The following is a 25,984-nucleotide window of genomic DNA, read 5'->3' as shown; positions in this document are numbered from 1 at the left end:
ATTATCAGTGTATGTCTTCCATTTTCTAATAATTGGTCCCACAGTTGATTTCTTTACACCAAGCGTTTTACTTATAGCAGATTCAGTCTTCCCAGCCTGGTGCAGGTCTACAATTTTGTCTCTGGCGTCCTTCGACAGCTCTTTGGTCTTGGCCATAGTGGAGTTTGGAGTGTGACTGACTGACATTGTGCACAGGTGTCTTTTATACCGATAATGAGGTAAAACAGGTGCCATTAATACAGGTAACGAGTGGAGCCTCGTTAGAAGAAGTTAGCCCTCTTTGACAGCCATAAATCTTGCTTTTTTGTAGGTGACCAAACACTTATTTTCCACTCTGATTTGGAAATAAATTCTTTAAAAATCAAACAATGTGATTTTCAGTTTTTTTTTTCCACATTCTGTCTCTCATGGTTGAGGTTTACCCATGTTGACAATTACAGGCCTCTCTAATTTTTTCAAGTAAGACAACTTGCACGATTAGTGGTTGATTAAATACTTATTTGTCCCACTGTAGCAATGGCTGTACTGTGAGATGGTGACCCAGCTGACATCATATCATGTGGCTCTTTTCACCCTTTTACTGCGAATTGAAATGAGTTTGTCACTATTATAGAATCCATTTTAGACAAAAAATTTAAAATTGCAGTTATTCAATTACTGTTGTTGGTCAGTGCTAGTAGTTTGTTTGACTGGCACCGCCAGACTATTCTCCATGTATTTTTCAAACACTTTGAGAAATAGTCTGGGACCCAGCCAATTAACTGCCTCTCGAGCAAGGTACAAGTACAGGTATACCAGGCAAGTAGTTTGTCACTCGTCCAGATGGATTTGACGTCTTTCGCCGTCAATGGCAGCCAACGAGTTAACATAATTTCACACTCAATGCCTCTGTCTTGCTAACAAGTCACAATAACACACAGCAAAGTGTGTTTGTGATGGTAAAAGCCAAACAGACATAAAACAGGTGATATAAATAGTTTTATTTTTCTTTCCATTGCAAAAACGACTATGTATAAGAAATAAATGGAATCGTTAAATACTGTACACAGCATTGTGCTCTCTCCCAGTGCATGTCAACGTTCGTCTTCACCACAGCAGAGAAGTTACAAATAAAAGTCTTCAGTTGTTGTTTTTTTTTTTTTTCCTTTTTGTGTTATTTTACATAATAAGACATTTGAATACCTTTTAAGATTAAATAGTACCAGTGTATGTAAACATTTTTTTTCCTGGGGTGGGGGTGACTTTTAAAGTCAAAGCAACATTGTGTTCGTGAGCAGAAACTACAAAAAAATATATTCTTCAATAACCGTTTGACCTTAGATTGGAGTCCCCCCTCCCTCAAAGTGAACACCGTGTTCTTCCGTACGTGTGCTACATTTACAATATCATCCTCATGTGTCCATTAGGTAATGCTAGAACAATAAACATTCACATGGATATATATTTATCTTTTTTTTTTTCTTTTTTTTTTCAGTGTCGGCCGCCGGCAGCCAAAGTCTGTGAGGACACACCCACTGCAATCATGTCAGGCAGGAATGCTTGAGCAGAACCGGAAAGACCACGCGGCGGAGGTCAACCCTCCAAGATCGTCCCGGAGCGAGGCGGTTAACACCCGACGGGACTCCATTTTGACAGCGGGCAACCGACGACAGAACTTTGATGTCGGTTCCGTCTAACCAGGAGTATTAGGGCCACAAGTTTTTTTTTTTTACTTTTGGGTGAGGAAAAAAAGGGGAAATTATAACATAATTTTAAATATAATAATTATATTAATAATTATAATTATGATCATAACATGCCTACTCTGTTAAAGCTATACTGTATACCAAAAAAAGATTTTTTTCAAAAGGTTGATTTGTAAAATTACAATATTTCTCATCAAGTATCCAAAGTTGTGTTAGCTATTATGCTAGCAAAGCTAGGCTGAGGGCTATCTTTAGCACAAAATGTCCCCCCCGTTAGTGTCCACTCTGTTATGTCCAAATGGCACCCTAAAAAAAAAAAAAAGAAAAAAAGAAAAGTGAAAATATAAAAATACATTCAAAAAAAAACAAAAAAACTACAGAAACTAAGAGGGAAAAGCAAGTCGGGAAAAAAATCATAATATGAAGGAAATAATAGTATTATTTTTAATAGAAAAAAGATTTTTAAAAAACTGAAGAAAAAAACCCTAGCAAAACTATGACTTATTCTTTTTTTTTTTTTATCAAAATAAATATTGACCAAAATATCACTATTTTCTGACTTAATTTCTTTTGAGTTGTTTTGGGGGTTTAATTAAAGTCTACGGTATTTATAAATATTGGTGGGGAAAAAAACAGAGTAAAAATAATTCCAATCTAAAGGGAGAAGATGCACACAAAAATGTATCATACTATTAATTATTTTCTATTTTTTAAAAGGTCAAAAACCATTTTAAAGAAAGGGCAAAACTATGAAGCGCTTTGAGTGCCTTGAAGATGCAAGCCAAGTAGTGCTGTAACGATTAATCGATTAACTCGAGTATTCGATTAGAAAAAAATATTCAAATTAAATTTTGTTGCTTCGAGTATTCGTTTAATTAAAGTGGCGTGTAATGAATTATTTTGAAAGTGTTTACATTTAGTTGTATGGATTAGGGTGGATACACTGCCCTCTGGTCTGCCTCATTTGACATGGCTGAATCCAACTGCACCCTGTTAAGACCAATGTAACGTTTTGTAAGTTTTTCTTTGGGCTAATGTTTTTGTGATTTAGTTAATAGGTATATTTAGCCATGTTTTGCGGGAAAATAAGTCTGAACCATTTGTTAAGAGCATTGTGAAAAAAACCCCCGTAGCATTTTATAGCATTTAAGCTAGCGGACTTTTGCTTTTTAAGTTAGCCACTTGTTCTTTTGTTGTACATAGATCCTCATTTATTTATTTATTTGTACTGTTTGAGGGTCATCCCAGGTATTTTAATTTTTCATTTTCCTTATCCCATTACTCAATTATTCAAACTAACTAGTTTATCGATAAATCGACTACTAAAATAATTGATAGCTGCAGCCTTAAATCCAAGTGTGTCTCTATTTACCATAATTAATACTTCTTTTACACAAGAAAAATGTCCTTTTTGGAGTAATATTGATTAAAATTAGCTATAATGAGTCATGTTTCTTCTGAAATTTAAAACAAATGTATTTTTAAGAAAAAATAAAATAGCTTAATTTTAAAAACCTTTAGAAAAAAATGGTAATGGAAATTGCTGTCACACCCCCCAAAAATGAAATTATCCAACATTATTCCCTGAGTGTTACCCTTTTTTATTTGAACAAATTGTGTTTTACCATTTAGAACAGTTCCAATTTCTATTTTAATGTACTATTTTTCTTTTACTTGTGTCCCTAGTACTCCTTTGTAGTTAGTTGTTCAGCACAAAACAAGATCATCCCCCCCAAAAAAACGGACAAAGTGAAATGGAGGGTTGGTATTGAGGGAGGTAGCATATGTGTTCCAAACAATGACTCACAGCTTGACCACTAAATATAAAAAGAATAATTTCAGTAAGAATGAATACATTCACTGAAGCTGGGCATACACTGTACAAAGCCTAACTTTGACAGAGTTTACGATTAAACAACCGCTTCGGATCTGTAGGTGTCAGGAGAGTGATTTCAAAGTGTCGCTGTCAAAAAAATAAAAAAATAAAAAAAATAGGAATGCTACTACTAAAAGCTGAAAACACAGCGATGCGCTTCTCTCAACTTTGTGCTTTTATTTGACAGTGTATGTCCAGCTTCAAGGCGACGTTCTCTGTGCAACCTCCAAAAGCAAAAAAAAAAAAAAAAAACTTAAAGCAGTAACAAGGACTTTCGCAGGAAAAACACCTACGAGTGGAAACCTGACAAGATTTTTCTTGTCGTGTGACAGGTGGACAGAGTCAACCTGGGTAATTTTTCACCTTTTGGAGGTAGTATCAGAGCCATAAATGACTACCCAATGTACCGTAGAAATAAAAAGTCTACACACCACTGTTCGATTGCCAGTTTTTTTCATGATGTGAAAAAAAATGAGACCATCATATGAATGAAATCATTCCATTTTATTTTTACTTTTCTTATTATGGTGGCTGGGAATTCGCAAACTTTGGTAGATGCGCTTTGCTAGACATCTCTTTGTGAACATCCTTTTATTCCGTTAGCCACTAACGTTATCGTCCTGTAGAGATCGTTGGATAGGGTTGCCACATGTCCCTTGAAATAATGAACGATCCGAAATTGGGAATTAAATGTTGCGTTCCATATTGAACTAATACGGAATATAAATGAATAGCTGTCAAAATTATCGCGTTAACGGGCGGTAATTAATTTTTTTAATCAATCACGTTAAAATATTTGATGCATTAACGCACATGCCCCGCTCAAACAGATTACAATGACAGCACAGTGTCTTGTGCACTTGTTACTTGTGTTTTTTGGAGTTTTGTTGCCCTCCGCTGGCGCTTGGGTGCGACTGATTTTATGGGTTTCAGCACCATGAGAATTGTGTAATTATTGACATCAACAATGGCGAGCTACTAGATTATTTTTTAATTGAAAATTTTACAACTTTTTAAAAAACGAAAACATTGAGGGGTTTTAATATAACATTTCTATAACTTGTACTAACATTTATCTTTTAAGGACTACAAGTCTTTCTATCCTTGGGTCGCTTTAACAGAATGTTAATGTTAATGCCATCTTGTTATTTATTGTTATAATAAACAGATACAGTACTTATGTACAGTATATTGAATGTATATATCCGTCTTGTGTCTTATCTTTCCATTCCAACAATAATTTACAGAAAAATATGGCATATTTTATAGATGGTTTGAATTGTGAATAATTATGATTAATTAATTTTTAAGCTGTGATTAACTCGATTAAAAATTTTAATCGTTTGACAGCCCTAATAGATACATTTCTATGCATTTTAGAAGTTTTGGGGATGTCCCTTTTTTTCTCTGCCTGTACAGAGGGGGGCGTCCCATATTTCTTATTTCTGAAAGGTGGCAACCCTATCGTTGGATGACGTTAGCAGCTAACGTTATCATCAAGAAGAGATCATTGTATGGTATTAACAGGTAATGTTATCTTCCAGTAGAGAACGTTGTATGACATTAGATCCTTACTTAAGCCATCCGTTGTCAACCACAGAATGGAAGTGAAGACAAATTTACATTTGAAATGCTAACGTTAGCAGCTAACTTCATACAATAATTTCTAAACTAAGGCAGAGATGGTCACAAATCTACCAACGTCTCTCTACCGTTGTAATTTGCAAATCTACTTGGGTTGAGGTCATTTTGCATCCATGTTGCGACTCTTGCCATTCATGTGCGTTTGGAATTTGCTTATTGCTTTGAACTTCCTGGCCACCATACCTTTTCAATTTCCTTGTTATGTTTTAAAATAATCTTATTCATATGAAACAAACCTGGCATTTGCAACAACAGTTGTGTGAAAACAAACAAACAAATAAAACGGTTGTGTAGACTTTTACATCCACTGTAAATGGTGTACATAAGAACATGGTAGTGCCAAGTTTTCTCGACAAGCGTGAAAACACGTTCTTAGAAGATGAAGAAAAAAAACAGTTCTTTTCCGGATCCGATATGGCCATTTTTGAGGCTACGGGAGCTGCACTTGACTTTCCTGGAAGGAACATGCTAAGCACGAGCGCTTACGAGTTGAGAAAAACAACAAAAACAAACACCAAAGTTGATGCTCATCCCCTCACATACAGTAGACATTCAAGTGCTAAAATCCTTCATTTGACCCTAAAATAACTAGGGATGGGCTGCATGTTCTTGACCAGCAGTGGTATGTTCTCTCTCTAGTGGTGTGAGAAGGAATCACCGAATTAAAGCTGTGCATAATGTTCACTCATTAGCTGCCATTGACGGCGATAGACATTGAATCCATTTTGACTAGTCCAGTCAAAATGAATTGAATGTCTATTGCTGTCAATGGAAGTGAATGAAATAAAGTGGCTTTAATTAGTTTGTAAATTCAATTGCATATAACTTTTAAGTGCAATACATCGTGGTACTTGGCTTGAAAAAGTTTGGAAATCACTGCACTGGCTCATGCTTTGAATCAAACTTGAGATTAATCTGAAATTAACCTAACCATGAATTGATTAATAAGCCCATCCCTACTAAGTGTTACATGGTTTCATTACTGACCTTTCGTCCCTAGCGAGATAAAAAGCAGCAACACAGCACGGTCAATCTTCCAGACACAAAACACTGAAAATGAGAGGTCCAAGGCCCGCTTGCACCTTCCGGACAGTAAAATCTTTTCCAGTGACATCCAAATACGACAAAAGTCAATGAACTCGACCTGTGGTGAGCGGCGTCAGCAGTAACTGGACACGCGTCATTCAGTATCTAAAACTAAAAGCAGCAGTTTGGAGAGAGGCGAGTATCCTCAAACGAGATCCACGGGCGCTTTCTGCTGGGTGTGAAAGTCCCAGTCCGAATCTGGGTTTTCCAAACCCCACAGAAGGTAGTAATGAGTACTGCTGAGCTTATTCCCCTCCTTGTCCACGATAGGCAAGATGCAAGGCGATCCCTCGCTGTTCTGTCTCTGTAAACCCCGACTCACGTAATTGGGGTCCGACGCAAAGCTTTGGGTAGTGGGCATCACGCCGTTAATGTACATGGGGAGGGTTTTGGGGCTTCCCAAGGGGTCTCTTGGGGGCAGCTTTGGCGGCTTGTCTTCGTCGCTGTATGACACCTCTGCTGACCAGCGGCGGAGGTCTGGCAGACAACAAAAAGCAAAACAGACGTAAATGGCTGAGTTCAAAACAAATTCATGAAAATTAAAAACATTTCTGTTCAATGGAATCATTACAACAGGGGTCCCCAGACTTTTTCCTGTGAGGGCCACATAACTTTTCCCTTCTCTGATGAGGGGCCGGGGTCAGTTTGCAACAGAAAAGGTGTGACGATTGCAGGAGTGCCTAAATGTAAGACATTATTGTTTTTCAGAAAGCCACAATCAAATAACCCTTTCTGGATTCTTCACGGAATAAAAGTAAATAAAAAAAAAAAAATAATAATAATAACAATATAATACAATATAATATAAAATATAGGGCTGTCAAAATTATCGCGTTAACGGGCGGTAATTAATTTTTTAAATTAGTCACGTTAAAATATTTGACGCATTTAACGCACATGCCCCGCTCAAACAGATTAAAATGACAGCACAGTGTTATGTGCACTTGTTACTTGTGTTTTGGGAGTTTTGTCGCCCTCTGCTGGCGCTTGGTTGCGACTGATTTTATGGGTTTCAGCACCATTGTGTAATTATTGTCATCAACAATGGCGAGCTACTAATTTATTTTTTGATTGAAAGTTTTACAAATTTTATTAAAAAGAAAACATTAAGAGGAGTTTTAATATACAATTTCTATAACTTGTACTAACATTTATCTTTTAAGAACTACAAGTCTTTCTGTCCATGGATTGCTTTAACAGTTAATAATGTTAGTGCTATCTTGTTAGTGCTATCTTGTTGATTTATTGTTATAATAAACAAATACAGTACTTATGCACTGTATGGTGAATATATATATCTGTCTTCTATCTTATCTTTCCATTCCAACATTAATTTACAGAAAAATATGGCATATTTTATAGATGGTTTGAATTGCGATTAATTACGATTAATTCATTTTTAAGCTGTGATTAACTCGATTAAAATTTTTAATCGTTTGACATCCCTAATAATATAATATAATATAATATAATATAATATAATATAATATAATATAATATAATAAATAATAATAACACTATTAATAATATAATAAATACTAATAACACTATTAATTAAATCGATAATAACCAAATAACCCTCTCTGGGCTCTTCACAGAAAAAAAGCCAGGGAAAAAAAAAAGAAAAAAAAAAAAATTTTTTTTTTTTTTTGTTCAAGGGGCTGGACCAAATGTGGAGGCGGGACGTAGTTTGGGGACCCCTGCATTTCAAGAACAATGGGCAGTCCAGACAAGTTTTTTCACATTTCTTAGAATACCTTGATAGTCCTGAGAATTCATTGTACAAATTCAAGACATCCAGTAGAAGATGAAGCAAAGCAGCCCCAGAATATAACTGATCTTTAATGTTGAGTCGTTTGGACGGTGGATTTTTTTTTTTTTTTTTTTTTTTGTAGGCTTCATTTTCGTTGCCAAAATGCTTTTTTCCTCTGTCAATAGGAGGTGGTTTTGGGCTCTTTTTAAAATAATTCGTATGATGTTTTTCTTCAATTTGTAATCAATTTTCCTTTTTTAGACACTTTTGGGAGCATTGTCGAAAGTTGTGGCGCTTCTCTTTCTGCATAAAAGAAAATTATGCTGCTTGCAGAGGGTTTGATAGCCTTCCACTTTAACGTGCTAGTCTAACGTCTTTCATTTTCTTTGAAATCTCCTGGTACATGTTTAGTATGGGACAAACTGTGTCATCAAACAGCAAGGTGACTATGTCCCACCCTATAAAAAGACTTACTGACTGACATCTGTGATTGAATATGTCCGTATGCTTTACTTATTTTAAATCTTTTCTCGGGGTATCATCATTTTGTTTCTTTTGAAATAATTCAGTTGAACTGCAACTTCTTATTCTCCAACAGTTTTGTGCATATGTGAAGGTGCAACACAAGTGTGCGTGTGCATGCCCTTGACACCAATTCCTTAGGGTGTTTTCCAAAAGAGTACACAACCTAAAAATGAGTGACTACGTAAATAGTGACCTGCAAATATGCAGGGGATTACTATCAATGTTACCAGTAAAGCAACGCGTTACTCTAATCCAATTACTTTTTTTCAGTAACGAGCAATGTAACGTGTTCATTTTTCCATACCAGTATTCTGATTAGTTTCCTTAGTGTTTGTGCGTTACTATTTTGTTATTGCCCCATAATGTATGTAGAATGTAGAATATTGTAGTCAGGTACGGAGAGCATTTTGAATAGAAAATGGTAACCGCTTATAGTTACTTCCTGTTTTGGTCTCAAGTCACACGCGCTAAGTGTTTTGGGACTGAGAAAGACGTGTGCCAGCGCGGGAGCACATTCGAGCTGAGTGCAGCCACCTGTTGAGATGTATGAGGGAATGTTGAGCTGTGCGTCCATGAATGAACGTGAGTATTTTTCTTTCATTCTGGAGGGTTCCAGCGATAGATTGGAGCTGCTACATTGCCAGCCGTTTCGTATCTTTGCCGTTTGCCGTGAGGTGACGTGTTCGTTTAACATTTTTGTGATGTGTTGAACGTCCGATTGAGTGTAAAGTGTTTAGTTGCCCCCACGTTTTGTGGCTAAATTGACCGCTTGTGTGTACGTCGTACTTACGGGTTGTGCGCGCGCATTCGCGCCCGCCCCAACATTTGTGTTTATTGCACCGTGCAATTCATTTGTGTGTTGATTATTGAGCAGTGAATTTGCATTATTTTATATTGGCACTGGTATGCTGTTAACCATAACCCTAACCCGACATTCAGAATTTTTGACATTAGACTCAATCTTCCGAGTTAGCGGGGGTTTAATTATTGAGTCGAGTTGATTTCAACAAATTCCATGTGGTTTGTCAGTTATTTGTTAGTTTCAGCGCTCCGGAGTGGCTAAGCTACTATGAGTCAATGCTGGTTGATATTTAACTCCATCGAATAATTGAACCCCCGCTAACTTTAAGATTTAGCTTATGTTAAAAATTTTGACCTTTGTCTATGAATTGAATTATTAGAAAGTCAATTACATGTGATGACATTTTTCTGCTGTCATTCTTATGTTGAGGCAGCGAAGGGGGAAAAATTGGTAAAAATAACCCCAAAAATTACTTTTAAAGTAACTTAGTTACTTTGATAATAATCAGTAAAGTAACTAGATTACTTTTAGGCGTAATCAGTAAAGTAACTAGATTACTTTTAGGCGTAATCAGTAATTAAAATTTTCAAGTAATCTGTGACAACACTGATTACGTTACAAAATGATATATAACCTAAAGTCATATCTCATGAGAATTTATGGTTTTGATTTTTTTCCCTCCAAAAAGTAACTCATTGTAATTTGTGGTAAAGAGACATTGTGTTCGTAAAATCTCCAAATCCCAAAGAAGGTATCACCACGGCATAAAATCTGGGGACTGATTTTGGGAATGTAACCAAGAAAACATAAAGGGAAACGGCCGTAACTTCATTAAATCAGTGACCTGTGTTGTTCTTTGAAACAAAAATATTTTTCTTTTTCCATTGTCTTTGCGTTCCTTGAGGTGTTTCTAACCAACCGAAGCACTAAACAAACTCAACATTTCGAGTAAGTAAGACTTCAGCTAAGTAGTTTGAAGTCCAGTTTATTTCAAATGTTGAGTTCAGAGTATTAACTTGTTTCAAGTTTTCCCTTCTAAACGTAGAAAAGCCAGTGAAATTGGATAACTTGAAGTTTAACCACCTTTTTTTTTTAAAATCTACTTTACAGTGTACTGGTCCGTCAGTATAAAATATTAAAAGAACAAGATCATAATAAACCCAATGTTATATGACTACCTTTGTGATAGTGTGAGAGATCTGTCGTCTTGTTTGACCGTGGCGGGATTGGAGGAGGAACCTCTGACGAATCAGTGTTGTAGGTAATACGGTTGTGGCAGGAGAAGCGCTGTGGGGAAGGTTTGTTTAAGGATCCGGCCGGTCCAGAGTGAGAGCGCCGAACTTTCCTCAGAGCTTTGTCCTGCTGCCGTTGGCAGCCCGACGGTAAGTCCTGGCGCCGATGTTGCTGCGCATCCTTCTGCGTCGGGTGATGCGAGGGAATCTGTTGAGGTTGGGTTTGCCTCAGGTTTTGCGGTCCTAAAGGCCCGTCGTAGTACCCGGGGTTAATCCGTCCACAGTCCCTGAAGCTTCTCCGACTGGGAAGTCCCATCCAAAAGGAGGAAGGTTTGGAACACTGATCCGAAACCAGGCGGCAGCTCTCGTCCGTGCTGGGGAAGAACTCCACCTCATTGTCCATGGCCTGCTCGGACGAGAGGTCGCCAGGCAGCGGGATGGGCGGCAGAGGCTTGGCGCACCGACCTGGAGTCTGCGGCGGACTGCCGCACTCATCCACCGAGAGTCGTTGGAATGGGGGGACCACCTGGTCGTCGTCGACTGGACTCGGAGTGGACGGTTCGCCGCTGCAGGACAGAGGGAGAAGTGAAGGCCGGGACTTCTTGGGAGGTAATTTATGGGTGCTGGAACCGTGTTTATGTCCTGCCAGGAGAGCTGCAATGACACATTTGAACATTAGTCATGGAAACAGACACACACTACAATGCAATCTAGAGAGCAAAACCATAGATTTTAATGGCAGGCATTGAATGATCATGTTTCAGTGCCACTGACAGCGATAGAAGTCTAATTAATGATTATTTTGACTGTGTAGACATTTCAGTGTAGTATTGTGACATGTTAGCTGTTCAAATGGGTTCAAGGGACAGACACAACACCTAGCATGAATGAGCTTCATTTGACAGATGGTTGGTTAAAGTATATACGTACGTAAGTATGCAAATGGCAAATTTCTTAGACTTATTATAATAAAATGACTCTGCTTATGAGTGCAGCCATTTTGTGACATCAGTTATAGCCATGCACATGCAGCACAGGAGCATTTGATAATTATTATTAATGACATCCTGAAGAACGGTGGACAATCCGGGAGACCTGCATTTGATTGGCTAAAATAGTGTTCATAAAATGTATGTCTCTATGTTAGGCGGCCACTTCCTGAAAATACTGATTCGTATTTACTCTTACTTCACGGTTACATATAAAACAAAAATTAATCATTGGGGTTTTTTTCAATTTAATGAACAAAATTCTATCTTTCCATCCGAAGAACATGATGAAGGTGCATAGACTTCATAATGTATTGACAGGACACGGGCCATTTCATAGGGGGCCTATGTCTGTCAAAGCTGACCGAGTGGAAACACAGACAAAGAGCTTCTTTCTGTTGAGAAGTCTTGTGAATAAATGCTTAAATCCCTTAATTCTTTATAGACGTGGACGTAAAACAGTCTCAATTCTTGGTTAAAAGCAACAAAAAAAAAAAAAAAAAAAACCCTCCAGTTAGCATTAATTAAAACTATGGTGCTAATCAGTAAGCAAATTAGCGGCTACCATATGTAAACCAAGAGCTTTTTCCGTTGAAAATTCTTGTGAATAAATGCTTAAATCCCTGAATTCTTTATAGATATGAACGTAAAACAGTCTCGATTTTTGGTTAGAAGCAAAAAAAAAAAAAAAAAAAAAAATCCTTCCTGTTTGTATGCAGTACAGCTTTCGTACTTTTTCAACCTCAATCTGGCGTTAGATCGCTGCATGTGACCGACTGCTAATAAATGAAGCGGAGTGTGGGACGGCCACCTTCGCAGTGAATGGGGAATGACGTCTGTGGAAGGTGTTGCTTTCCCTTTACCCCTTTTATAAAGCAAGCGACTACTTTTGGTCATTAAAAAAACAAAAATTAATCTTATGAAGACTGGTATCAACATATGTGGACATCTCATTTTGGGTAATATAAGCCACAATATTAACATTTGGCATATAAATGTAACCTACATGACCCAAAATGTGATGCTCAATCTCTCAATCATAATTATTTATCATATTTATTCTTTTATTATTACCCTTTTTATCTTATTATTATATTTTCTTAATGGATAAATAAAGACCAAATAAATAAAATATTCAAATGAATGTAAAAAGAAATATACTCTGGTTATGGCCCATGATAACAATATATATATTTTTTTGTCTTATAGCTTTTAACTCATTACCAGCCACTAACAGTGGTAGACATCCATTTGAACTTAAACGGCCGTCATTGCATGCTCATGTTTCAGCGAGCTGGTAGCGATCACTAGCTACCCAGCCTCTCTCAGTCAAAATGGATTGGACGAGTAGCGTCATCAATGGCAGCCAATTAGTAAAATGAGTGCTGTAGCTCAATCTCATGTTACAAACTTATACAACAGGATTTAATTTAAAAAAAAACAAAAAAAACTGTCACGTGTTTGTCGCTGTGCACATCTTCAATCATTGTGGTTGTAGTTTGCATTCCTTAAGGTGTTTCTAACAAACCATGTCACTAAATAAGGTCACCAAAACATTAAAAGCAAACCTTCAACCACAATCATCATATTAAAATTAATGACTACTTTTCTGATAACTTAGGCATTATTATCTTTGTTTTGGACACAGCTTCTTGTGTTGGATCTCATTAGGTTGTGCAGGTGTATCTATTGTTGTCCCAAGTCAATTTACATGTTGACAGTGTTCCAAAACACAAGTATGCCGAGCCAATGAGTGAATGAAAGCAGCTGACGAATGACGACACTTACTTTCGTAGCTTAGCGATGGGGGACTCTTGTGCTGGGCGTGAGAGCCGTGATCTGTGTGTGCAGATTTCATAGTGAAGTAGAAGCTGTCAAGGATAAAAGCGATTACTACCACCCACTTCAACCACGTAACATTCCGTCCTCAGTAAGAATCCCCCGGTGTACTCACTTCTCCGGGTCGCAGGAATGGCTCCACGTTGACTTGGATCCAGCCATACTATGACAGTAGCTGCCCCGCAAGAAGGGGTATTCTACGGGAAAATATGTCTCCTGGGCAGTCAGGCCCACTGTGGACATGCTCCAGGTGCACTCGGGCCGCATCAAAGCCAGGAAACACTTGGATCGTTGGCGGCCACTGCTTTACCTGTGACGGGGCCACGAAATACATAAATCACAGGCGGAAGAATGGTAACTAAACGCAAAAGCAGGTGTATTGAAGAGCAGGAATGATATGTTTTGATCGAAAAGAAAACCACAGATCGGAAATATTGAGTCACGTCGACTGGAGAGGTACACAAGATGAATTGGCAAAGTTACAAAGGATTGGCTATACTATATCATCAGTAATGGCAGCCAATCAGTTACAGTGGGGCAAATAAGTATTTAGTCAACCACTAATTGAGCAAATTCTCCCACTTGAAAATATTAGAGATGCCCGTAATTGTCAACATGGGTAAACCTCAACCATGAGAGACAGAATGTGGAAAATAAAAAAAAAAAACCTGACAGTTACATTGTTTGATTTTTAAAGAATTTATCTGCAAATCACGGTGGAAAATAAGTATTTGGTCAATATCAAAAGTTCATCTCAATACTTTGTTATGTACCCTTTGTTGGCAATAACGGAGGCCAAACGTTTTCTGTAACTCTTCACTAGCTTTTCACACACTATTGCTGGTATTTTGGCCCATTCCTCCATGCAGATCTCCTCTAGAGCAGTGATGTTTTGGGGCTGTCGTTGGGCAACACGGACTTTTAACTCCCTCCAAAGATTTTCTATGGGGTTGAGATCTGGAGACTGGCTAGGCCACTCCAGGACCGTAAAATGCTTCTTACGAAGTCACTCCTTTGTTGCCCTGGCTGTGTGTTTGGGATTATTGTCATGCTGAAAGATCCAGCGTCTCATCTTCAATGCCCTTGCTGATGGAAGGAGATTTTCACTCAAAATCTCTCGATACATGGCCCCATTCATTCTTTCCTTTACGCAGATCAGTCGTCCTGGTCCCTTTGCAGAAAAACAGCCCCAAAGCATGATGTTTCCACCCCCATGCTTCACAGTGGGTATGGTGCAATTCAGTATTCTTTTTCCTCCAAACACGAGAACCTGTGTTTCTACCAAAAAGTTCTATTTTGGTTTCATCTGACCATAACACATTCTCCCAGTCCTCTTCTGGATCATCCAAATGCTCTCTAGCGAACCGCAGACGGACCTGGACGTGTACTTTCTTCAGCAGGGGACACATCTGGCAGTGCAAGATTTGAGTTCCTGGCGGTGCATTGTGTTACTGATAGTAGCCTTTGTTACTGTGGTCGCAGCTCTCTGTAGGTCATTCTCTTGGTCGCCCCGTGTGGTTCTGGGATTTTTGCTCCCCGTTCTTGCCGTTCTTGTTATAATTTTGACACCACGGGGTGAGAAGGGAGTTGAAAGTCCGTGTTGCCCAACGACAGCCCCAAAAATTCACTGCTCTAGAGGAGATCTGCATGGAGGAATGGGCCAAAATACCAGCAACAGTGTGTGAAAAGCTTGTGAAGAGTTACAGAAAACGTTTGGCCTCGTTATTGCCAACAAAGGGTACATAACAAAGTACTGAGATGAACTATTGGTATTGACCAAATACTTATTTTCCACCATGATTTGCAAATAAATTCTTTAAAAATCAAACAATGTGATTTTCTGTTTTTTTTTTCCACATTCTGTCACTTATGGTTGAGGTTTACCCATGTTGACAATTACAGGCCTCTCTAATATTTTCAAGTGGGAGAACTTGCACAATTAGTGGTTGACTAAATACTTATTTGCCCCACTGTATGTGGTCCGAGCTATTGAATAAAAGACTACAGAAGCGAAGAAGAAGAGTGAGCGCTTCTGTCACTGCAATCCGGCCAGGCCTGAAGTGCAGAGGAAGGGGCTCCTCCTGTTACCAGAAGGGCACCTGATGTTGCAACAACTCCTCATGTCAAATGACCTGAATGTTTGTGTCATGTCAAGTATGTGTCAGGGCTGAGTAAACCATGTCTACAATATTCAGTGAGGTATACTCGAGGATCGTATCAATTTTGTCCTCCCCTGAAAATACACCATGGACCAAAATCCAGACGCGATTTGACTGGATTAACCTGTTTCGTATTTCACAATGGGTAATGAAATAGCGCAGAAAGTAGGAGATGGCTTTTTGAGGAAGTGCTTATATGGCATCACCTGTGCGGTGTCCACGGACTAGCAGTTCTCCTCATAATACAGGAGTGATGAGTGAGAATAACACCAGCCCCCGTTGTAAAAACCCATTCCTTGTCTCTCGTGAGCCATATTTATGCGCGGCAATGACAGCTGCTAGGAAACAAAGCCCTAAAACAACAGGAAGCGCAGGGGCATTGGTCAGAGCCAAACTGCGCCAACGAGGCACGCCGTCGCCATCGGCCCACGGCTGCCTTTCGGATCCACGGATTCGGTTCGGCGGGCCAGGGGGTGACGGGAAGCAATATGATCCTTGATAATGAACCCCCAGGGGCTTGTGCTTCCTCTTGCAACAGGTGCAAAGACAGTTCATCCTGGCACTCAACCACCAGAGCACTTACAGGCAACGGGATTAAAACAAATGACACGTGGCTAGGCAGACTGTGGAAGCACTTTGTTTGGATCATTGGACAAAAGCATAGAGTTATATGAAGTCTTTTTGTGTTCCAAAAGTTACAATTGTATATTGATTGTACACTACAGTGTACCCTTTCAAAACTCATGAAAATGATTACCTGGAACCAAAAATGCACATGCTTCTAGAAGTCCTCTGACACCACTTAGGGGGAGAATCTAGCCTTTTCGTATCTTGTTATGAAAACTACTGACTTCTTGCTATCTTGTTTCAAGGCTAAAATGATATACGCAGTGGTTCATCCCTGTTACTACAAGACACACTAATTTACCAGCCCTTTGTCTAAGTTTTTGTATTGCAAGCAAGACAGATATTTTAGCTCAAAAGATACACAATCAAGTACCGTATTTTTCGGACTATAAGTCGCAGTTTTTTTCATAGTTTGGCCGGGGGTGCGACTTATACTCAGGAGCGACTTACGTATGTGTGAAATTATTAACACATTATGATATCATTTCACATGTTATTTTGGTGTTTTGGAGTGACACTGATGTTTTGGTAAACTTGTTAGCATGTTCTTTATGCTATAGTTATCTGAATAACTCTTAATAGCTATGGCCTCGTTCGCGTTCTGCCTTCGGCAATGTGTGTTCAATTGTAATATTGACTCTTTGTACTGAAATGCATGCTTTAAGTTTGTGGCGCTTTCATGCCTACGTGAGGGCGCACTCGCACTTGTTTACGTGAAGAAGACCACTCACATGTCAGAAGAAGACGGACAGCTACGCATCTTGAGTGAGTGGGCGAGTTAGCGAGAGAGAAACACGGCTACGAACCTACGTTCATTGCTTATGCTTGTAAAATATCTCTACAAATGCAAAGCCTGTGTATATCATCTTTTCTGTTGTTGTTGTGTAATTTCCACGCACGATCGGACACTTAAAGCCAGTTGTGTGGTTGTTTGAACAATGTGCTAATGCTAGCGAACGCATGCTAACCGTTTGTGTCATGGCTGTAACAGCACCTAATTATCATTTATTTACGTTTGATGCGAACCTGTTTGGTATTGAGGAGGAAATTCATTCCGCAAATTATACGGACGTCAAGCATCGTCATTTGGGAGTTTAGCTCGCTGTATAGCCAGGACCGAGCCGTAGCGTCCTGGTGAAGACAGTATATTCGTATTTCGTTGTTCATGCACTGTACACTTATTCATCACGTTGTTCTCTATTGTATTTTTATATTAAATTGGCTTTCAAGATGACAGATCTGTTCTATGTGTTGGATTTTATCAAGTAAATGTCCCCCAAAATGCGACTTCTACTCCGGTGCAACTTATATATGTTTTTATTCTCTTTGTTGGGCATTTTATGGCTAGTGCAACTTATACTCAGGTGCGACTTGTAGTCCAATCATATTGCAAAAGACGGAACGTGTCCATGATGTCAAATACATGCAAACCGTACACTACATGTCATATTGTAGTATTTACAGATTTAAATATGGTCCCTTCGATAGGCATCCATTCCATTGTCACACTTTTGTGGCAATATTGCATTTTTGGTGCTACTGGAGCCAACATATTCATAACCTGATAGTTTCACGTGTGGTATCAAGTATTTTCTACGCCTTTGTCCACCATTGCTCGTTCATGTCTGTTGTTTGTTTTGTTGAATGCAATTTTTCACTTGGCATATAGGCCGGATCTGTATGAATCACGTTTATATTGCAGAGAAATCAGATATATATTCGATTTATAGCCACACACGAATAAGCCCAGGTTAGGTTAATTAAAGAAAAACCCTGAAATGGTCTGTCCACACTGCATAAAAAAAAACATCAGGTACATGCTGCATATTGACAAAAACATAGTATTTGATTCACATGAACATAGTCAAAGCGCCTTAGTAGGTAACCTTAATAGTAACCTTGTAAAAGTACTGTAAATGTTCCCCAGGGACAGAAAAACATTCAGTTCATGTTCAATTCTCAGTATAATTTCATGTCCAACGCAATCAGGCTATTTGTGTCCTGACTATGAAGACATACAGTACGTACAAGGAGGCTAAAGCGTCATTGCCGTCCTTCTAGGTACACAAAAAAGAATCTCGCAAGGACTGGCTTTGGGACTCCTGTGTATCTTTTAAAAGGAAAAGGATGTACATGGTCAAGAAGCAGGGGTTTCGATAGGCCATCTGTGTCCATTTGGGTAGAACTGTCTTTATATGTACTGTCCCTACCAAAGCTGTTGAACTAATTCTTGTACTGCCGTGTAAGATATTCACTCCATAAGGAAAAGTACAAGATTTCAAGGTACCTTTTCTCAGGAGGAAATTGTGTGTAGTTAAGAAATCGGGGTTAAGAGACCGTCCCTAATACGTAAATGGATTTCTGCTCAGGTCAAATTGGCACATGATCAATAAATACAATGTTCAGGAGTCTATTGGTGTATCATGTAACATACATATATTATAATTGGATGGGTGTAGGAGGTTATTAGTCATACTGCTGTAACAAACGTTATGATGCCCTTTTCCAGAAGCAGAAAGTTGGCGAAGAAAAAAAGAAAAACACGGCGAAGAAACCATGGATATCAATTTATGTAAACCCAAGCAGGTACTGTATTACAAGGGTGTAGGTTTTGTCCCAACATTGGTAGGAACGATATACGGTAACAGCATAACCTGCATGTACAGTTTTTGCTGGGGACAGGACATTAATAAGACCAAACAGATTATTGAATGGGGATCAGAGCTACATTTCTCACAAACATGAAACTAATCAATTGATAGGCTAAAAGATAAATACAAAATCGATCTGCATTGACTTATACTAACTTTTAGAGCAGGAGTGGGCAGACTGTTCCACAAAGGACACCTTTTCACCAATCTGGTGTTTTACAAGTGTAATCAATTGATTGCATTTAGGTGCTTCTTGTTTCTGCTGAAACCTCATTGGCTAAACTGTCTGTGCTGGATCAGTTGGAACAAGGCCAGAACCCACTGCGGCCCTCGGGGACAGGTTTGCCCACCTCTGTTTTAGAGTTTGAGAGGAAAAATAGGGACCGGCACATTCAGCAAGTGAAAAGGGATAAGTGTATATCTGAACATTATGAAATTAATTCACTTAATATTGGGAGGGGCTATTCTAACCTTACAACATATGGGAAGACAACCTAAATGACCTATATTACTGAACTAATTACAATATGTAACGCAAATATGGTTATTTAAAGGTTGGTGGTGACAATTTGAGCATCCTGAAAAGTTGGTAGTGTTATGTCTAAGGGAGTTCCAAAAAATCGATTATTAGATGCATCGCAATTCGACACGTGACAATTCGATTATGATTCATAAAGGTTAAAAAATGATGATTTTCCCTAAGAACTTGATGACAGCCGCTCATCGTCAAACAAAATTCAAAACAAGTCTGCCGCCCAGACACCTTTAACGGACGCACGCACATTATGATGGAGAGATTTACTCCTTTTCATAAGACTGGAAAAGAAATTTGTGTATGAGACAGGCAGGGCCTCGGGGGTCGTGCTTCAGATGTCCAGGAGTAGTTTCAAGTCATGTCTATTGAAAAACGTCCAGAGTGTGTTGCTAAGACCCGTGTGCGTCAATAAGATGTGAGTGCACGAACCCTCTTGTACTGTTTAGCCTTTATTGTTGTCGTTTCTGAGATGTTAACAGTTAGCGCCGAGCGCTAAGCTAATTAGCTAATTTGCTAACGTGTATTTCATATGCAGAACGTGTAAAACCATGATTAAGTACAGCGGTAACACTACAGACATGCGAAATAGTACAGAAATCTGTGAAAACAAAGTATATTGGTTAAAAGAGTCTTATTTCTAAAGACACTTTGTTTCCAGAAAATGTGGAATTAATTCAACTGGTGTAAATTTTATTGTATTGTTGAGAGAAATACGTATGGCCTTTAAAATTGTTAATATTTTGCACGTTCTTGTAAAAAACAAATAAATAAAAAAGCAGCTTAAGGGCAGCTTTTTGTTGTTTGGGCATGTTTCCACTGTTACTGTTGAATTATTAGGATATTTTAAATAAGTAATGGACATAAATTTGTTTGGCTACTTTATTAATTAGTAATGTATGTTGCATTGAGAATCGTGATAACCGTGATCATCGTCAATACCGTGATCACCGTTCAATAATCGAATCGTAGCACCCTGAATCGTAATCGAATCGAATCAAAATCAAAAATGAAGTGTTCTACTCAAGAATGTCATCGAACTGTAGTTATGATAGTATAAAGTACTTTTTCTCATTTTAATGTTTTATTTTTATGGCCTAGCACAGTGTTTTTCAACCGGTGTGCCGCGAGAGATCGTCAAGTGTGCCGCGACAAATTTTCCAATATCGTTTTTTTTTTTTTTTTTAACATCGTCGGGCGGAGTTGCAGTTGGAAGGGACGAGTAGGTAGAAGGTTGCGGTCGTGTGCAGATGAGCGAGGTATTGCACATATCGCATTCAAAAACTGCTCGGATTTCTAGCCACCTTGCTGTCCATGACAATTTGGACCCCAGCACATCTACTGTACATCATTTGATGAGAATTGTCAAGTGTCGATATACACGGAAATGTCCTTTCCAGTTTACCCATATGTAACGACCGTCAATCCTCCTCGTGTTTTATTCCAACACATTGTTGAAGACAGCAAGGTGGCTGATGCCTAGAAATCCAAGCAGTTTTTGAACGCGACACGAGCAGCTACCAACAGCACCATGGTGCCAGGCAAGCTTAAATGTAATTTCCAAACGAAACACCCATCACCCATTTTTTTTAGAAAAACAACAAAGGTATATGAGAAAGCCCTCAAAGCCAGTTACCTTGTTGCTGAACTTGTTGCTAAATCCAAAAAGTCCCACACTGGGGCAGAGACATTAGTATTACCTGCCGGCAAAGCCATTGTCAGCGACATGGTCGACCATGATGCGGTTAAAGACATTGCTAAAGTCCCACCGTCTGATAATTCTGAGCTTTTCAAGCCTAAGCGCTATAAAAAAAAAATAAAAAAATAAAGCGACTGAGAGCTGTTGAAGATTCCTGCCAGCATATTGGCTCTGTGTTCATCTAAACAGGCTCAAGTTTTACACTGAGTAAGTATAAATATTGAGAAATTATTTTATAACTAAATATATTGTACAGAAAGCAATTTTGGAACATTTTTGGTTTGTGGTGTGTCACGAGATTTTTTTCCAATTTAAAAATGTGCCGTGACTCAGAAAAGGTTGAAAAACACTGGCCTAGAACCCTATTTCATACACAGATTTACTGTAATTATGACTTTAAACAACTCCATTGTAAACCGGAGACCCCCTTGTATATGTCGGAAAACACTCAGGTGACTTGAAGTTCTGGTTCCCAATTTAGCCTAATTTCAAAATTATCTGATTTGCATGTGTGATACATGATTGGAAAGCTTAAAATCTCAATTTTCTGGGGGAAGAACAATTTTGAACAGGAGGGCATTTAAAAAAAAAAGTTTTTTAAACAGCAAAGCCCTATCTGGAGGTGAGAGCACGCGAGAACAGAATTACAGACGCCATGGCTTTAACGAGATATTATCGCGTACTTACCTTGTTTCGATCCAAAAACTCCATGTAGCATGTATCACTGAGTGTCAAGACACAGCTGTGAATGGACACAGCTGGATTTTTGGGGGATTTTATGGGTGAAACATGGTAACATAACAAGGGTCGCGATGCAGAAATCGTAGACATCAATGACTGGTCGAGATTTTCTTTTTCATATATTTGCCATTTTAAACGTTTTTTTTCCCCAACTTTTTTTGTTTGGATCGATTATTTATCATCTAACATATTGGAGAAAATGCGACAGTAACCCAAAAAAAAATACAATTAAGCGATAGTTATGAGGTAGATATCCATTTGCCTGGTACACCAGACTCACCGCTGTTCCAGCTATTGAGTCTGGCCACCATTCAGCGGATACAATTTCCAGGGCGGAGCAAGCCACAGCAAACAGACAGCGGAGTGGACCAATCAGCAACGGGCAGACATGACGTTAGTAAAACGACGAGGGCAGGACGAGGGACTTGCGCGCGGAAGTAAACATACGAGGAGAGCGGAGCTTATTCAACATGGCTAGCGCAAGACAGACTGTTGTCAATGACTCGTGTCGATGTGTTTTTGGTAATTTAAAACTGATTTTACCGTGGATTTGAACATATTCTCAGCTCTCCTGTTCACCATCTGTGTTGTTGTGGAGACGACTTCCGACGCGCAAGAGTGACGTTGCTCGTTAAGAACACGTCACGCAAATAAACGAATCTGATTTGTCGACTGATTTTGTACCTGCTCGAGAGGCCTTTAATGGGCTGGTTCCCAGACTTTTCTCTCAGTGTTTGAAAAGTACAGGGAGAACAGTCTGGCCGTGACTTTTTTACAGACGCCATTTTTTCATTGTGACATAATTTGTTTAAAAGTTTATAATATGTGAGTGAATAATTTTTTAAAGTCACTTTTTTTTTAACGAAATATGAGACATCAGTTAATGATTCTAAGCTAAAAACGACAGACATTTTGAATAATAAATATAATTAGTTACCTTCGTTTTATGGCTGGGTTGAAACAAAAGCGGTTGCGCGACGTGTGTAAACGGGGGTTTTCAGGGTAAAACGGACAAATTAAAAATAGTTTGGGGCTTTATGCGCCATGAATCTGCTATTGCAGCATATAGACATATTGTTCTATCAAACACAACAGTTGTTTTAGCTTTAAATGCAGCAGTTTCTTTTAAAGAGGAGTGCAAGAGCAGAAACTGCTTTTTCAGTCTTGTCTGTTTTTCCGCCATATCTTGTATATCTCATTGACTGCTTCAACCGAGGGTTAAAAATAGACAGGCATACTGCATTTTCAAATCGTGCCTTTTGGGGGTACCATACCGTAAGCGGATGTTGATAAAACTCATTCAGGTAGCTAAAGTGACAGCAAAAAAGGCGCGTTGTGCCTTCCAGAAAGAGAGAGAGAGAGAGGGAGTAGCCGCCTCCACTGAACGACACCCCTGCAGCGGTTTCCGAGCAACCATACCCGCTTTACCTGTGCGGCAAGCACGCAGCAGTGCACACCCCCTCACTTTACCGGATTTAGACAATCGTGGTTAAAAGCCCTCTAGCAGCGGGGCTGAGTCACGCCACGCAGAAGACATGCGCACGTTTGTTGTTTGTTGTATTTTTGTGTGTGTTTGTTTTGCGATCGTTCGGCACGAAATTGAATCGGGATCGATCTTAAATAGTACGTGCAAGAAGGCTTGCAGCAAGGTGTCCCGAGCATCCGTTGCTAGTAATAATGATAATAAAATCAGTGTACATTGAATGCAATGAGAATGCGTTAGTGTAGTATTGTATATATCATTACAGTCATCACTGCAATAATTAAAGCTGTCTGTTGAAGTTGCGTCCGGTCGTTTTAAATCAAATATAAGCATCTTAAAAAGCAGTTTAACATGAACACCCCCACCCTCCCCTCACAAGATGCATCACTCGATGACGCCTGACATCAACATGGTGAGATAAACAAAGTCGCACACACTTGACAAACGTCTCAAACTGCAAAACTCACCAAGAGAAACGCTCCTCCAAGGGACCCCCCACCCCCAAAAAGCGCCTTTTTGGAACGCTCCAATAAAACTCCTTCTTGGCTCCTAAAACAGCTCCGGGTTGTTTGTAATGTACAGCTTATTTGGAGTTAACATCGGGGGGCCAGCAGACGCTTGAGAATGGCTGACGCTCCCCCCACCCTGGTACAATGTGACACTTTTAGATAAAGTGTTGAATGGGAGCGAGCTGACGTCTTATAGGCTACAGTCATGAGAAGAGACGCCCTGGCCCTGCCCACAGTCGCACGCTCTCACTTAAAGGCGCACGCCTCCATTAACCCCCCCAAAAAAATCACGCAATGCAGGTGGCTGCTATACAACAATCCATAAAAATAAATTTATAACAAAGGCAAAATCCTGTTCTTGAAAGAACCTTTATGTTAACAACAAGACAGTTTTGGGAAAAAACGCTATGTAACAGCCAGGTGCATATACAGTAGGGCAAATAAGTATTTAGTCAACCACCAATTGTGCAAGTTCTCCTACTTGAAAAGATTAGAGAGGCCTCTAATTGTCAACATGGGTAAACCTCAACCATGAGTGACAGAATGTGTGTGTGTGTGGGTGTGGGTGGGGGGCAGAAAATCACTTTGTTTGATTTTTAAAGAATTTATTTACAAATTAGAGTGGAAAATAAGTATTTGGTCATCTACAAACAAGCAAGATTTCTGGCTGTCAAAGAGGTCTAACTTCTTCTAACAAGGTCTAACGAGGCTCCACTCGTTACCTGTATTAATGGCACCTGTTTTACCTCATTATCGGTATAAAAGACCCCTGTTCACAACCTCAGTCAGTCACACTTCAAACTCCACTATGGCCAAGACCAAAGGGCTGTCGAAGGACACGAGACAAAATTGTAGGTCTGCAACAGGCTGGGAAGACTGAATTTGCAATAGGTAAAACGCTTGGTGTAAAGAAATCAACCGTGGGAGCAATTATTAGAAAATAGAAGACATACAAGACCACTGATAATCTCCCTTGATCTGGGGCTCCATGAAAGATCTCACCTCGTGGCGTCAAAATGATAGCAAGAACGGTGAGCAAAAATCCCAGAACCACACGGGGAGGACCTAGTGAATGACCTACAGAGAGCTGGGACCACAGTAACAAAGGCTACAATGCGCCGCCAGGGACTCAAATCCTGCACTGCCAGACGTGTCCCCCTGTTGAAGAAAGGCCCGTCTGTGATTCGCTAGGGAGCATTTGGATGATCCAGAAGACTGATCTGTGTAAATGAAAGAATGAATGGGGCCATGTATCGAGAGGTTTTGAGTGAAAATCTCCTTCCATCAGCAAGGGCATTGAGGATGAGACGTGGCTGGGTCTTTCAGCATGACAATGATCCCAAACACACAGCCAGGGCAACAAAGGAGTGGCTTCGTAAGAAGCATTTCAAGGTTCTGGAGTAGCCTAGCCAGTCTCCAGATCTCAACTCTAGAAAATCTGTGGAGGGAGTTGAAAGTTTGTGTTGCCCAACGACGGCCCTAAAACATCACTGCTCTAGAGAAGATCTGCATGGAGGAATGGGCCAAAATACCAGCAACAGTCTGTGAAAACGTTTGGCCACCGTTATTGCCAACAAAGGGTACATAACAAAGTATTGAGATGAACTTTTGGTATTGACCAAATGCTTATTTTCCACCATGATTTGCAAATAAATTCTTTAAAATCAAACAATGTGATATTCTGTTTTTTTTCCCACATTCTGTCTCTCATAGTTGGGGTTTACCCATGTTGACAATTACAAGGCCTCTCTAATATTTTCAAGTGGGAGAACTTGCACAATTAGTGGTTGACAAAATACTTATTTGCCCCACTGTAAAATAAAGAAAATGTTTAAAACACAACACGACACTGATGTGATGCAAGAGTTATTTTCAAAAAGACAAACAGGACCATTGAACAGGATTTGTATTTTTCAAAAAAAAAACATACAGTGGTACCTCCACATGCGAATTTAATTCGTTCCAGGACCTTGTTTGTACGTCGAAATGGTCGTATGTCGAGCATGATTTTCTCATAAGAATACATTATAATTCCATTAATTTGTTCCACAGCCCGAAAACCTACACTAAATTCTAAAAAAATACTGCTGGTACTATTGCAAATAGCAATTACACAGAGCAAAACAAATAAATTATGAATAAAAATAGGAAT

At 39.2% G+C, this 25,984-nt stretch overlaps 1 protein-coding gene across 1 annotated transcript; it reads right to left on the bottom strand.

Moving 5' to 3' along the window:
• Positions 1–965: 965 nt before the first annotated feature.
• Positions 966–24,001, bottom strand: errfi1a (ERBB receptor feedback inhibitor 1a). The gene is made up of 5 exons (XM_057846530.1): positions 23,791–24,001; positions 13,547–13,741; positions 13,381–13,463; positions 10,550–11,257; positions 966–6,768 (listed from the first exon to the last, which is right to left on the bottom strand). The coding sequence occupies exons 2-5, from the start codon at positions 13,696–13,698 to the stop codon at positions 6,437–6,439; spliced, it is 1,275 nt and encodes a 424-aa protein (XP_057702513.1). The 5' UTR covers positions 13,699–13,741; positions 23,791–24,001; the 3' UTR covers positions 966–6,436.
• Positions 24,002–25,984: the final 1,983 nt, after the last annotated feature.

The sequence above is a fragment of the Corythoichthys intestinalis genome, chromosome 9 (genome assembly GCF_030265065.1).
Source record: "Corythoichthys intestinalis isolate RoL2023-P3 chromosome 9, ASM3026506v1, whole genome shotgun sequence".
In the NCBI taxonomy this organism is placed as follows: Eukaryota; Metazoa; Chordata; class Actinopteri; order Syngnathiformes; family Syngnathidae; genus Corythoichthys; species Corythoichthys intestinalis.
Note: the sequence above shows the minus strand (reverse complement) of the source record. Positions and strands in the feature narration are given on the sequence as shown.

What these genes read in the sequence shown, in the direction of transcription:
- errfi1a (XM_057846530.1), bottom strand. Translation starts at nt 13,698, where the DNA reads ATGCGGCCCGAGTGCACCTGGAGCATGTCCACAGTGGGCCTGACTGCC. An exon ending in CATTCCTGCGACCCGGAGAA is followed by an intron (nt 13,464 to 13,546) that starts GTGAGTACACCG and finishes TATCCTTGACAG; the next exon opens with CTTCTACTTCACTATGAAAT. An exon ending in CCCATCGCTAAGCTACGAAA is followed by an intron (nt 11,258 to 13,380) that starts GTAAGTGTCGTC and finishes GTGTCATTGCAG; the next exon opens with CTCTCCTGGCAGGACATAAA.